A 15,382-nucleotide genomic window follows, 5' to 3' on the forward strand; every position below is an offset into this window, starting at 1 on the left:
TTATCTTATTACATTTATTTTAATCCAAAAAGATGTCAAAAACTTTCTATATCTGACAGATATTCATTGCTAAATTTATATGTGCAATACAATCAAGTAGGTCCTTTCAACTCCTTTCCATTTCAGAGGACTGTGATCCTATGGAACACTCACCGATGGGATTTTTTATGAGTTATTCTCTAACAATCGTATAAAGTTTTAACCTAAAATTAAAAATTCTTTTTTTTAAAACAATATTTCTGAAACAGTAAGAAGTGAGACACGGAGAAAATATAATTGATATTTATCTATTTGACAAAAACACATCAACACAATAAAACAATGACAAATTTACTGAGATCATTAAAAACACTGGTAATTAATGAGCCATTTTTTAAACATTTTTGTTTTAACTTTAAACCCGCAAAGGTAAAGTATTGAATTGTTTTTTTTTTCATACATCTTCTAAGAATTGACGTTGACATACAGTGGTTGCAACATCACAGTGAAGAGACAAATACTGCCTGTCACATGTTTATCTTTATACATTGATTATAATGCAACAAAAAAAACAAAAAACAAAAACAAAAACAAAAACCAAAACATACAAACAAATAAAAAAAAAGCAACAACAACAACACAATTCAAAAATCAAAATAACAAGATAAGAGAACAAGCAAACATTGAGTTATTTTCAAACAAGTATGCAAAGGTTTGACCGAACATTAGAAATTGTTTATTTTTAAAAGAAAGAGCAGAATCTTATTGAAGCATGGGAAGCATTAGAACAATGTGCTTACTGACGAACGAAGTATGTTATATGACGGCAATTGCTGACACGATGAAGTTAAAAGTAAAACATTTTGAAACAGTAAATGTAAATTGAAATATGAGCCTATGTTTTCTTCATCGGGCTAGATTGATTACATAATGATAGTCAACAGCTGGAATCAAATCAAGGGACATTTTTATTGACCTATATTTATCGATACATGGCTTTAATTCGGTCTAAGTATTGCCTCTATACCATACTCAACAAATAGGTTATCTATAAGCATTACCATTTAACTCCTTGAATCCGTGAGTTCGTCAGAATGTTCTTTCAAGCCGGCAATTCCGTTTACGTTTCCTGCAAGGGATGTAAACAGATAAACAATTATTCAATGGTTGACTTCACAAAAAGTCGTAGTATGGAACAATCTAATCCGTGGTACTAAGACAGTTGTACATAGTTAATAAAGATATGAAAGATTTCGAGTGGGATGTTATCCTCATTGGATACTTTGTTATTTAGGCATTATTTACTGCAACATTCCACAAATTGCCCGATTTAATAAAACCGCATACAGTATCCAAACGATTGAACTGGCATTTTTTTCTGTCAAAATTGACCGTGACCCATAAATGTGGTATATAGGAAATTTCTATTCATAACATCTTGTTTAAATATGATATTTATGAAAAAAGTAAGATGTGAGATATGGAGAACATAGTATTAATATTTATTGACTTGACGAAAAAAACAAAACAAAACAAAACAACAAAAAAAAACAAAACAAAAACAAATAAAACAAAAATAAAAAAACAAAATAAATAGATAATTAAATAAAAAAATTAAAACAGATAAACTTTGACAAACACTAATGATTATTCAACAACACTTGCAAATTAGTAGAAAACATAACCATTTTTCAACTTTTATTGTTTTAACTTTTATTACTCAAAAGGTAAAGTCTTAAATTGTTTTTTCACACATATTTTCTAAGATTGTATGTTTAACAACACAGTTCATTCATATACAGTACTCACAACATCACAATGTCGACAAAAAAACCTGTCATGTTATCTTATTACATTGATTTTGATGTAAAGAGATGTCAAAACTTTCTAAATACAATATGGATAATTGTTGCTAATTTTATATGTATGTGTCGAACGTTAAATACAATCAACTAACGACACAAATAGGTTCTTTCAACTCCTTTCTATTTTAGAAGACCGTAGTCTTAAGGAACACTCACTGATTAGATTTTTTAATGATTCATTTTCAAATACGCATGCAAAGATTTGACCGAAAATTAGAAATTGTTTATTTTTGAAAAGAAAGAGCAGAATTTTATTGAAGCATTGGGAACATTTGGACCAAGCGCTTATTGACGAACGAAGTATGCTATGTGACGGCAATTGCTGACACGATGAAGTTAAAGTAAAGTATTTTGTAACAGTTAGTAAATGTAAATTGAAATATGAGCTTATATTTTTTCTTCGTCGAGCTTGTTTACATAATTATAGTCAACAGCTGGAAAATACTCATGGGACCTTTTTATTTACCTATATTTATACACTGCTTTAATGCGGTCTGAGTATTGCCTTGATACTATACTCAACAAAAAGGTTATTTTTAAGCATTACCATTAAACTCTTTGAATCCTTGAGTTTCGTCACAATGTTCTTTCAAGCCTGCAATTCCGTTTACGTTTCCTGCAAGGGATGTAAACAGATAAACAATTATTCAATGGTTGATTTCACAAAAAGTCGTAGTATGGAACAATCTTATCCGTGGTACTAAGACAGTTTTACATAGTTAATAAAGATATGAAAGATTTCGAGTGGGATGTTATCCTCATTGGATACTTTGTTATTTAGGCATTATTTACTGCAACATTCCACAAATTGCCCGATTTAATAACACCGCATACAGTATCACAACGATTGATCTGGCATTTTTCCTGTCAAAATTGACCGTGACCCATAAATGTGGTATATAGGAAATTTCTATTCATAACATTTTGTTTAAATATGATATTTATGAAAAAGGCAGATGTGAGATATGGAGAACATAGTATTAATATTTATTGACTTCACGAAAAAAAAACAAACAAACAAACAAAACAAAAAAAAAAAAAAAAAAAAAAAAAAAAAAAAAAAAAAAAAAAAAAAAAAAAAAAAAATAAATGGTTAATTAAATAAAAAATTACAACAGATAAACTTTGACAAACACTAATGATTATTCAACAACACTTGCAAATTAGTAGAAAACATAACCATTTTTCAACTTTTATTGTTTTAACTTTTATTACTCAAAAGGTAAAGTCTTAAATTGTTTTTTCACACATATTTTCTAAGATTGTATGTTTAACAACACAGTTCTTTCATATACAGTACTCACAACATCACAATGTCTACAAAAAAAACTGTCATGTTATCTTATTACATTGATTTTGATGTAAAGAGATGTCAAAACTTTCTAAATACAATATGGATAACTGTTGCTAATTTTATATGTATGTGTCGAACGTTAAATACAATCAACTAACGACACAAATAGGTTCTTTCAACTCCTTTCTATTTTAGAAGACCGTAGTCTTAAGGAACACTCACTGATTAGGTTTTTTAATGATTCATTTTCAAATAAGCATGCAAAGATTTGACCGAAAATTAGAAATTGTTTATTTTTGAAAAGAAAGAGCAGAATTTTATTGAAGCATTGGGAACATTTGGACCAAGCGCTTATTGACGAACGAAGTATGCTATGTGACGGCAATTGCTGACACGATGAAGTTAAAGTAAAGTATTTTGTAACAGTTAGTAAATGTAAATTGAAATATGAGCTTATATTATTGTCTTCATCGGGCTAGATTGATTACATAATTATAGTCAACAGCTGGAATCAAATCAAGGGACATTTTTATTGACCTATATTTATCGATACATGGCTTTAATTCGGTCTAAGTATTGCCTCTATACCATACTCAACAAATAGGTTATCTATAAGCATTACCATTTGACTCCTTGAATCCGTGAGTTTCGTCAGAATATTCTTTCAAGTCTTCAATTCCGTTTACGTTTTCTGTAAGAGATGTAGATGGATGAACAATTATTCAGTGGTTGATTTCACAAAGAATCGTAATATGGAACAATCTTATCCGTGGTACTAAGACAGTTTTACATAGTTAATAAAGATATGAAAGATTTCGAGTGGGATGTTATCCTCATTGGATACTTTATTATTTAGGCATTATTTACTGCAACATTCCACAAATTTCCCGATTTAATAACACCGCATACAGTATCCAAACGATTGAACTGGCCTTTTTCCTGTCAAAATTGACCGTGACCCATAAATGTGGTATATAGGAAATTTCTATTCATAACATCTAGTTTATATATGATATTTATGAAAAAGTAAGATGTGAGATATGGAGAACATAGTATTAATATTTATTGACTTCACGAAAAAAAAACAAACAAACAAACAAAACAAAAACAAATAAAACAAAAATCAAAAAAAAAAAAAAAAAAAATAAATGGATAATTAAATAAAAAATTACAACAGATAAACTTTGACAAACACTAATGATTATTCAACAACACTTGCAAATTAGTAGAAAACATAACCATTTTTCAACTTTTATTGTTTTAACTTTTATTACTCAAAAGGTAAAGTCTTAAATTGTTTTTTCACACATATTTTCTAAGATTGTATGTTTAACAACACAGTTCATTCATATACAGTACTCACAACATCACAATGTCGACAAAAAAACCTGTCATGTTATCTTATTACATTGATTTTGATGTAAAGAGATGTCAAAACTTTCTAAATACAATATGGATAATTGTTGCTAATTTTATATGTATGTGTCGAACGTTAAATACAATCAACTAACGACACAAATAGGTTCTTTCAACTCCTTTCTATTTTAGAAGACCGTAGTCTTAAGGAACACTCACTGATTAGATTTTTTAATGATTCATTTTCAAATACGCATGCAAAGATTTGACCGAAAATTAGAAATTGTTTATTTTTGAAAAGAAAGAGCAGAATTTTATTGAAGCATTGGGAACATTTGGACCAAGCGCTTATTGACGAACGAAGTATGCTATGTGACGGCAATTGCTGACACGATGAAGTTAAAATAAAGTATTTTGTAACAGTTAGTAAATGTAAATTGAAATATGAGCCTATTTTTGTCTTCATCGGGCTAGATTGATTACATAATTATAGTCAACAGCTGGAATCAAATCAAGGGACATTTTTTATTGACCTATACTTATCGATACATGGCTTTAATTCGGTCTAAATATTGCCTCTATACCATACTCAACAAATAGGTTATCTATAAGCATTACCATTTGACTCTTTGAATCCTTGAGTTTCGTCAGAATATTCTTTCAAGTCTTCAATTCCGTTTACGTTTTCTGTAAGAGATGTAGATGGATGAATAATTATTCAGTGGTTGATTTCACAAAGAATCGTAATATGGAACAATCTTATCCGTGGTACTAAGACAGTTTTACATAGTTAATAAAGATATGAAAGATTTCGAGTGGGATGTTATCCTCATTGGATACTTTATTATTTAGGCATTATTTACTGCAACATTCCACAAATTTCCCGATTTAATAACACCGCATACAGTATTCACACGATTGAGCTGGCCTTTTTTCCTGTCAAAATTGACTGTGACCCATAAATGTGGTATATAGGAAATTTCTATTCATAAAATCTTGTTTAAATATGATATTTATGAAGATCTTGATATGGAGAACATAGTATTAATATTTATTGACTTCACGAAAAAAAAAAAACAAACAAACAAAACAAAAACAAATAAAACAAAAATCCAAAAAAAAAAAAAAAAAATGGATAATTAAATAAAAAATTAAAACAGATAAACTTTGGCAGACTAATGATTATTCAACAACACTTGCAAATTAGTAGAAAACATAACCATTTTTCAACTTTTATTGTTTTAACTTTTATTACTCAAAAGGTAAAGTCTTAAATTGTTTTTTCACACATATTTTCTAAGATTGTATGTTTAACAACACAGTTCATTCATATACAGTACTCACAACATCACAATGTCGACAAAAAAACCTGTCATGTTATCTTATTACATTGATTTTGATGTAAAGAGATGTCAAAACATTCTAAATACAATATTAGGATTTTTTAAATATTTTTGTTTTAACTTTTAATCCGGAAAGGTAAAATCTTGAATTGTTTTTTTTTACATACATCTTCTAGGAGTTAGTGTTGACATACAGTAGTTGCAACATCACAGTCAAGACAAAAATGCCAGTCATGTTTATCTTTTTATATTGATTATAATGTAAAAAAATGTCAAAAGTGTTCTTAATGCAAAATTAATATTCATTGCTAAATCTCTGTGTATGTGTCCTATGTTAAATACAAACAACTAACGCACAAATATGTCCTTTCGTCTACGTTCGATTTAAGAAAACATCAATCCTAAGGAAGGCCCATGGTTGAGTTACTTTCAAACACACATGCGAAGATTTGACCGAAAATTAGAAATTGTTTTTTTTTTTAGAAAACATGAATGCAAAACCTTTTATTTGTTAATTGTGGTTGATTTTACTATGTCTCATGACACCAATGGAAATATAAAAAAAGGTTTGAAAAATTCCCAACGATGTTAGAATTGTCAAATTATTTTAACTAAGAATTCACTTGATATTTTTCTTTTTATTACTCGGAAAGGTGAATTTGACTTTTTGGCTGGCTCTACTTATTTTCTTATGTTTTATAATCAGTTCTTTGAAATGTTAGATAGTAAATCGTAAGAAAAGATCTTTAAAAACTGCCATTGATATCAAGAATAAGGGACCACTGGAAAACAAACTTAATGAACAAAACAAAACAAAAAAAAAAAAAAAAAAAAAAAAAAAAAAAAAAAAAACAGAAAAAAAAAAAACAATCGTCATGTTAATTCTATCTATTATGATTTTCAAGATATAAGCAAATTATCTGTCAATTGATGCTTTGTTTTATTTTTGTAGACAGCAGTCATGCATTTTTTTTTACAAATGAAAACAATACGGTTTTCAGCTACATTTGTGCCAAGTTTTTTTCTGAAGTTTTCATACAAACGACACACGATGGCTGGACAACAAACATCCAATGATGACAATAGCTCGCATGACCCTACAGGTCATCTACAGATGCTAGCCATAAAAAAAATGGGAGGGAATTTTAATGCTTCGCCAAAAGGAGACCTGAACATTTAATAGTAGATATGTGGTCGATTGAATCAAAATAAATATAAATAACTGAAATAATAAAACCACCGAAGGTCTCTTGGATTTTGAAAAATCAAAATTTGATTCACAAGACTTTATCACACTTATTCTTGTAATCATCCTCCAAGGCTGTGAAAAAAAATTAGTAGAAAAAATGTTATATTCTAAAAATTTCATTCCAGGTATAACGGTTTTTAAGATATCACCTACAACAAGATGAAAACGGTCAACACCTTGCCCCTTAACAAGATTAACTAGATGTCATTAAGAAAGATTGTGCTAAGTGAGATTAATATACACAAAATAGTTTCGGTAAGGGAGAATTTCTTTTAAACAAAACAGAGACGGTAGACTATGGACTGAAAGGTTAACAAAGACTGACTTCAGAATATGGATGTAAATCACACGGTAAGTAGGTTATTTTGCAACAGTTATCACATGCCAAATTCAAACCGTTTTGTTCATTTTCTTTAGTATTCATTAAAGACATCTTTTAGCTCATTGTTCATGTTGTATACTTCACTTTGTCAGCTACGCTTACATTTCCCAAAGGGAAAGAAAAAGGAAGTTAAGTTTCTTTCATTATGTTTTCAAAATTTAAAGTTGTTAATTGAACTTTGAAGTATAAAATTGTGGTTGAATTGGCAGAGTCTGGATCGACATTTCAATATCAAATAATACTTTTGATGTTAAAAATCAAATTGAATTTGTAGCTTTGTATTTGACATTTCTCAAAGTATGTTAAAATATAAAACGGGACAGAAATGCTACTTGAAGCGTGAAGTTATTTCATGGATTAATTAATAATAAATTACATCCTGACTTGTTATCTAGTTTGCTTCCGTTACTTATACTGAGGCACTCTTCATAATGTTTATCAAAATAAACAGTTGATAATTGATTTTTAATTATGAAATTGAGGTTTAATTTGGAAAAGTATGTCAATCTTTAGATGTGTCAGTTTAATACGAAATTATATATTTACATGTTTAGATACATGTTTGAATTAAAATTCTTCTCTTTTGATTTCCCGAAAAAAGCACAAATAAGAATAACAGACATCCCGACATTGTGCTCCGGTGACATATACAGATGCAATCGTTATAAATAATATGTTTTACTACAATTTGATAATCAATACTGTACATATTTGGTAGTGTTGATTGTGTGAAATATAATTAAATAATAATTTTAGCTGTAGTAATAAAAAATGATGCCGGGTAAAAAATAATGGAGAAAGTAAGAAAGATAGAAAGGAACTAAATATTGAAAGCGGACTACATTCACAACATTGAATTGAATGTATAATTTGTAGCCTCGGCCGTGGGATAAAAGTACCTGAGATACTCGATACTACAGACGCTGTGAAGTCAGCCTCATATCTTTACCTACACTTAGAGATCGATGATAAGGAAAACTATTGAATAAACTATACGACAAACACGATGACCTTTCATACCCCTAGTGTCAACTTTCCTCACATCCCTGTCAACATCCATTCAGCACCCGCGTATGGAGTTTTTATATCACAATTCATACGATATGAAAGAGTTTTCCGTAACAAAGAGTAATTAAGGGAGCCAAGATTTAAACGGAAATTAAAAAAATGCAATCCAAGGTAAAAGACCAAAGAACGGACAAACGCAACAAAGAACATAAAGTAACTGAAATTATCCATACGAAGTAACAAAAGTAAATTAGCAACTCGAACTCCACTAGAAACTGGGAGCATGAACCAGGTGAACCGCCAAGGTAAGCGTCCCCCGAGTGGCGCATCAAAAGTCAAGTCCGGGGTTCAAAAAAGAGAAAAGGAACACTATGACACGTTGAACAAATCAGATTCATGGTGCAGATAAATACAACGTAACGATCCACGAATTCTTGATGATGACCATAAAACTTCTATGACGAGGACTTCAATCTTGTACAACAAAAACCCTGTTCCAGAAGCCTAATTGTAGGAAGTCTACGAGGGCGGTAAATCACAACCATCGTCCTTGGTATAGAGACCAATAGAAGAGAGCGCAGATTTATTGTTTTCCACTTTCTCTTCTTTGGAGAGAGTAGTGGCAGTATAGGTCTTATCAATGCTATTATTTTCTATGTCTACCTCTGATAATTAACATTGGATATAATACGTTTTGCAGATAAAAGCAAAAACATCACCACAGAAGTTTTATGATCGTTATCATAATTGCTACGGTATCTCCGTCTGAACCATGAGATTCGATTTGTTCAACGTGTCATAGTTTTCCGTTCCTCTTTTATCTCCCCCGGACTTGACTTTTTTATGAGCAGCTCGGCTGGTATTTCTAGAAAAGCAAAAGACGCTTACCCTACCGGTGCATCTGGTCTGCTCCAAGTTTTAGTGGAGTCCGAGCTACTCATGTAATTTGTTTTGTACGTATTATTTTGGTTATGTTATGTCTATAATTGTGTGTGTGTGTGTGTGTTTGTCATAACTGGTCTTAGTCCCTGGATTACTTTCTTTTGATCACCACGAGCATTTTGGTATCCTTGGTTACTCTTTTATTATCATATCCTTTTTGATTAAAGTGAAGTAGTATGTTGATGTTTGTTATATATTCGGAAAACGTCTGGATAGATTACTGTATTATTTATATAATGTAAATGAAAACTCAAAATAGCTCGTTATCTATGCAAACTTAATTTCACACTGAAAAGGTATTTTAAGGAAAATATACAATACGTTTATTCGTCCCTTACTAAATACCCCCTTGTGAAATTTGTAAAATTGGATAAAATTTATCTATGACATCGAAAAAAGACCGTCAAACGTCTATGACAAAAAGGCTTGATACATACTAGATATTATAATAATGATTTGATCTAGATGAAGACATTTTAAACGTCACCAACACTTATAGCATGTGAACAAACAAGCGTATAACCCACACTATACTATTCAAACAGAAAAGCCATTAACCAAAACAAAAATATTATCTGTTATACTATAAACCTAAACACAAACTGTCTTTTTTAAAACCTTTTGTATTGATAAGCATTTTTTTCTTCTTTAATGTTCTAATTGTATTACGATAAAGGCCAGTAGATAGTATTATTCTAATATTAGAAGCTGGTCAGTATCCTCGTAGGACGTAAGAATATTTCACCATCTTTGCATTTACATAGGTGTTATGCTTTGAAATGAACATAATAAAGAACATATAATATAGTAGCTAAAACGTAGTATGCGGAGTGTTGGAAATTTTGAAAAAATAATCAAACTATTATTACAGTTCATGCAGTATCTATTAATTTTTGTCCATACAATTGCATATTCGAAACTGTATTCTAGTGATACTTGCATGTGGGACAGAGTCAGCCATATAAATAAAACGAATTGTATAAATAAACAAATGTACAACGAAAATAAATGTATTTCAATTGTTTTTCATAATTGTAGTGACACTTTAGATGTGATTTTGTTACGGAATTAAAGAGTAATCAAGGGAACCAAGGTTATAGCAGTAATCAAAAGAATGCAATCCAGGGACAAAAACCAGACATGGAAAACAGACATACACAACAAAGAACATAAAGTAACTAAAATCATACATACAAAGTAACAAAAGCAAATGATCAACTCTGACTCCACTAAAACCTGGGAGCATGGACCAGGTGCACCGGTAGGGTAAGCGTCCTCTGCTTTTCTAGAAACACCCACCGAATTGCTCATAAAAAATAGAAAGGGTCTGGGAACTATTAAGAAACACAACACGAAATACAAACTACACATAGCTTACGGTTTATCTCCCTGCATCAGGAATTGGCCTGCGAAAGATACTGTACAAATGAAAGTTCAGCTTTTGCTATTTAAAAAAAATGTCAAAGTTATCCCGAATATGTTTTTCCTTATCAAAATACTGGAAATGATTACATACTGTACCTTGCTTTTTTTTTCGTGTACAGGCTTTATACAAAACTAAAAAGAAAACATACAGAAAAATACAATTTTAATGAAAAACAATATAAAAATACCTCTGCTTTAGATTTGATTTGTTTTTGAATTGTGGAAGGTGTTGAAGACCAGTGAAAAGAAAATGACGTCTTTTTTTGTATTATATATATATATATATATCATTCTGAAGTTTCGAATTAACTTCCAAAACTGGTTAATGTCGTTGTTTGATGCTGATGCTAATAGGAAATTGGTGTTTATTATGAACATTTTGAAGCACCTTTATATGCATATATGCCGGTGACATTCAATTCTAACATTTATCCAGATGAAGATCCCACAAAAGATTAATTTATTTATGAAAAGGCTTCATTGTAAATGATAAATAAGGGAAGCCTATTGTTAAAAAACATACATCGCCTTAAAGGTCAGAGCAGTTATTTTAAGATTTTCTGGTCTTCCGTGTTAAAACCTTGGCTGTTCAGTGTGGTAAAAAGTATATAGACCTTGATTTTACCATGTACAAAGAAGTCACGAGATGATGAGATATGTAATAAAGCTTGAAAGTTCAATTCAATCCTTTGTTTAAGCGGGTACGAAATTAATAAAAAAACACTGAGCAATTCCAGTTTACAAATGAATAATAAAGTAAACAATGTGTTTATTAGGAATTTGTTCAACGAAAAAAAAGGTTTTCCCTATTAACAGGGGTTCGTTCAGTGGTATACTCTGGCTTGTCGGAAATTGAAATAAATTATCTATGAAATGTTAAAAAAGGATTAGAATCCAATGCATCAACTGACATATGACAGAGAACATGGCATGAAAGTTAGGAAATACCCACACAGCTATTGATGAATCAATGATAACAAAACATGTAGCATATTTCTAGCATTGAGTTTGGTTTGGTCTAGTAGTTATGCTTATTCAATAATATTTCTCCTAAGATAATTTATTGAAATCACTACGGGTTTGTTTCACTAAACCTTGAATTTATGGATAATTTCAAGTCGTTTTAGCCATAGTTTTATTTCAATGCAATAAAAGCTATACTTACCGAATCCTAGTACACATATGAATACTGTAATAACCAATATTGGTACATATGCTATAAGGGTAAAACATTATTCGTTAAGTAATGTATCATGTCATTTCAAACAAACAAAAACAATAAATATTAATAAGTAAATCACAAATTTTAGCTGTAGTTGAAAGTGAATAACATAATGCCGTTATTGACGCTGTAAAATGCAGAATTGCTAGAATGTTCAGAATATTGTTCGTTCCCGAACTAAATTGAAACAGGGTTCATTGCTCATTGTTCAAATCATCAGAAAAGTACTAAACAACTTAATGTCTGATTTACTGTTTACGTCAGAATATAAAATAAAAACAAAAACAAAACCAAAAAAAAAAAAAAGACAAAAACAAACCCAAATCACAAGCAAAACATAACAAACATTAAAAACTGTCATTGTTCTCATACAAGAACGCATTCTTTCGATATTGTCCTTGGAAATAGTTATGTTATATAGCACCATGAATATAAGAAAACCACTCCGAATATAATGATTTTTTCAGAATGCGTGCTTTTCATGTCACCATAGCTTCATTTGTGTACGTCCACTATAAAAAATTAGAGGTAAATGTATCTAATATAATGAAAACTGAATGTGAAAGTAAATATCCCTTCAGCACCTGTGTATGAAGCTTTCATATCACAACTCATTCGTTATGCCCGAGCTTGCCGTAAATCCGCAGACCTTTTGTATCCCGCTAAACTTCTTACAATTAGACTTCTGGAACAGGATTATGTTGCTACAATATTAACGTTTTCACTACAGAAGTTTTATGGTCTTCATCATGAACTCGTGGATTGGTACGGTGTATCCATCTGCACCATGAAAACGTATTTATTCAAAGTGTCGTAGTTTTCCTTTCCTCTTTCGTCTACCCCGGACTTGACATTTTATGGGCAAGAAAGGACGCTAACCCTACCGGTGCATCTGGTCCATGCTTCAAGTTTTAGTGGAGTCCTAATTGCTCCTTTACTTTTGTTACTTTTTATGTATTATTTCAGTTTATCTGTTTTCCATATCTGTTTTTGTCCCTGGATTACATTCTTTTTATTTTTGTTAGAATCTTGTTTCCCTTGATTGCTCTTTTACGTCATGTAAAAGGCAAATGATAACATCAATGCAATACAACACAAAAACGTAATGACAATATAAAATTTAATAATAAAACAATACATCAAATAAATATATAATAAAAATAAGCATGTCAGAAATACCTACATGGAACTTCAGCTTCCTTTTCCTTATCATTCCCTTAAAACATTAATAAGGATATGTAAGTTGATGAATATAAATAAGATATTTGTAATATGGAGGAAACTTTATTCTGTATAAGAAAAAATTATCTTCTAGAGAGGCCATCGCAATACGATTGTCACTTTTTGTACGGAAGATGCCTCCTCAGGTCCAAATAGAGTTGGGATGACACAACCTTATATTTAGAAATATTTGATAATACGTTTTGTCCTTGTATGGTAATAGGTCAATTAAAGAAACAACAAAAATGTAAGTTAGCATTGAACTATATCTTAATTGAACTACGCCATTTTATTCTGGTAAAGGTTTTTATAGTAGAATTAAATTAAACAAGTTAAATTTTGATCTGAAGTAAGTATTTATGATTAAATGAACATACCTGTTTGTGTCGTTGTATGTAATTTGGGTGTTGTATAATTATCCATTTGTTCTAAACGATTAGTAAAATCTGGAACAGTATATTGAAGTAGTTATTCACCATTGCGGTAGTAAGACTTGACAGACTAAAATTATGTATCATATATTATCTACCGAAAAATTCCATAACATACAAACCCTAAAACACCCATGCTTCATTCCTTGTATTAAACACGAGGCTACAATTTTATGGCTTCTTTGACATACTTCGCTAGAACTCATCGTTGTTTGATTTGGCTTTCTATTTCTATCTTGTTTTGATTGACCAAGTCTTACATATGCTTACTTTTGAATCTTGACCTACCTAAGTGCTTAGTTACTGTGCCAAACAAGTGTGCATATTACCGAAATTTGTAACATTTATATATTTATCGATATGTTGTACAATCACTGTTATCGAATCAACAACTAAAACCATGATCTTAACCCCCCCCCCCCCAAAGAAAAGAACCACAAGAACACCAAACTAACAAACAAACAAAACGTGTTTTTTTTTTATCATGTTTGGTTGAAAGACCTGCCTATCATGACATAACCAGCAGTGTGCATAGGAAAAATGCTATGATATCAAAACCTTTTTGCTCAATTAAATAGTGATTTGTATTTGATGTCTACAACATGGTTTAATTTATTTTAATAGTATTTAAACTGACATTACCTGTTCCATTGTACTGAATAACCTCCGTGACTTCTGTGTCTTTAAAATACATATGACAAGAAAAATTTTTGCTCTCTTGTGAAAACTGGTAGATCCATGAATACTCTTTCCCATCTGATGATGCCCAACATATTCCTTCTTTCATTGAACAATTATTTTTGCTAAATTCATTGAAGACCAAAGCATGAATTGATACTGCGTTTTGCAAAAATTCCACATAACCGTTGCAAGGGACTTGTTTCGCACTGCATTTAAAATAAAATACTTTAGACCCATTTTCAAGTACCTTTACAACGCCACTGAACGACATCTGTGGATTTGCACCGCTTATAACTGGAAGAAATTATATGAGCACAATAAAAACTCGGATTGGATTAAAATAATTTATTATCAATTTAAACCATCGACACAGCTAACATATTTACAGATGTGTTAACGCTTAAACATCTTTATTTTGGCTTTTTGAATCATAATATCATAGCAGTAGTATCTTCACATAGAAGTCATTTTTCTTGGTCTCGTTTGATTCTACTTAATTTGGCATGCTTATGTTGGCTCTTTGGAAAAATCACTTATGCCATTGAATTGAATGTATGCTTTCCATGTATATCTGGCCAAGTGGTATAGGGCGCTGGACTTTGTGCAGGCGGTGTTGCCATAGATGTCACAGCAGTACGAGTTCGAGTCCCGCGGAGGGAACGATCAAAATTTGCATCTTAACAGATTATTGGATACTTCTTTATAATTTTCTCCATGTAGAAACAACTTCATCGAAGTGAACCCAAATGGAGCCAAACGATTAAGTTTAGAAAACTTCTTGGTATAAGTTTCAAAGATCCAAAAATAGAATCAGATACATCTACTTAGTAAACATTTTTGCAGAGTTACTGCGTGTTTGTTTTTTGTGTTTTATTATATCTGGAATACTTTCAAAACTTGTTTCCAAGTGTAATTTTGAATTCAAATTGATAGCCACTTGAATCACATCAGGTAAAGGCATTGAACGTATGAATTCTGTATTAA

General features: G+C 30.7%; 1 protein-coding gene across 4 annotated transcripts in view; it reads right to left on the bottom strand.

The window, feature by feature from the left end:
- Nucleotides 1-15,382, bottom strand: part of LOC148598295 (uncharacterized) — a 22,612-nt gene continuing 7,230 nt past the window's right edge. For 3 of the 4 annotated variants that reach the window (XM_088560701.1, XM_088560702.1, XM_088560703.1), the window contains exons 3-11: nt 14,360-14,692; nt 13,664-13,732; nt 13,249-13,281; nt 12,009-12,059; nt 10,940-10,975; nt 5,113-5,181; nt 2,392-2,460; nt 1,041-1,108; nt 1-203 (exon numbers count right to left, since the gene is read on the bottom strand). In XM_088560701.1, coding sequence (XP_088416827.1) covers nt 1,044-1,108; nt 2,392-2,460; nt 5,113-5,181; nt 10,940-10,975; nt 12,009-12,059; nt 13,249-13,281; nt 13,664-13,732; nt 14,360-14,692 — 725 coding nt within the window. In that variant the 3' untranslated portion in view covers nt 1-203; nt 1,041-1,043. Of the gene's footprint in view, nt 204-1,040; nt 1,109-2,391; nt 2,461-2,872; nt 3,830-5,112; nt 5,182-10,939; nt 10,976-12,008; nt 12,060-13,248; nt 13,282-13,663; nt 13,733-14,359; nt 14,693-15,382 lie in introns of those variants that run through there. The other variant, XM_088560704.1, reaches the window with a different exon arrangement.

Source organism: Perna viridis, chromosome 14, assembly GCF_037379345.1.
Source record: "Perna viridis isolate PV_CMFRI_1.1 ecotype Kerala chromosome 14, ASM3737934v1, whole genome shotgun sequence".
In the NCBI taxonomy this organism is placed as follows: Eukaryota; Metazoa; Mollusca; class Bivalvia; order Mytilida; family Mytilidae; genus Perna; species Perna viridis.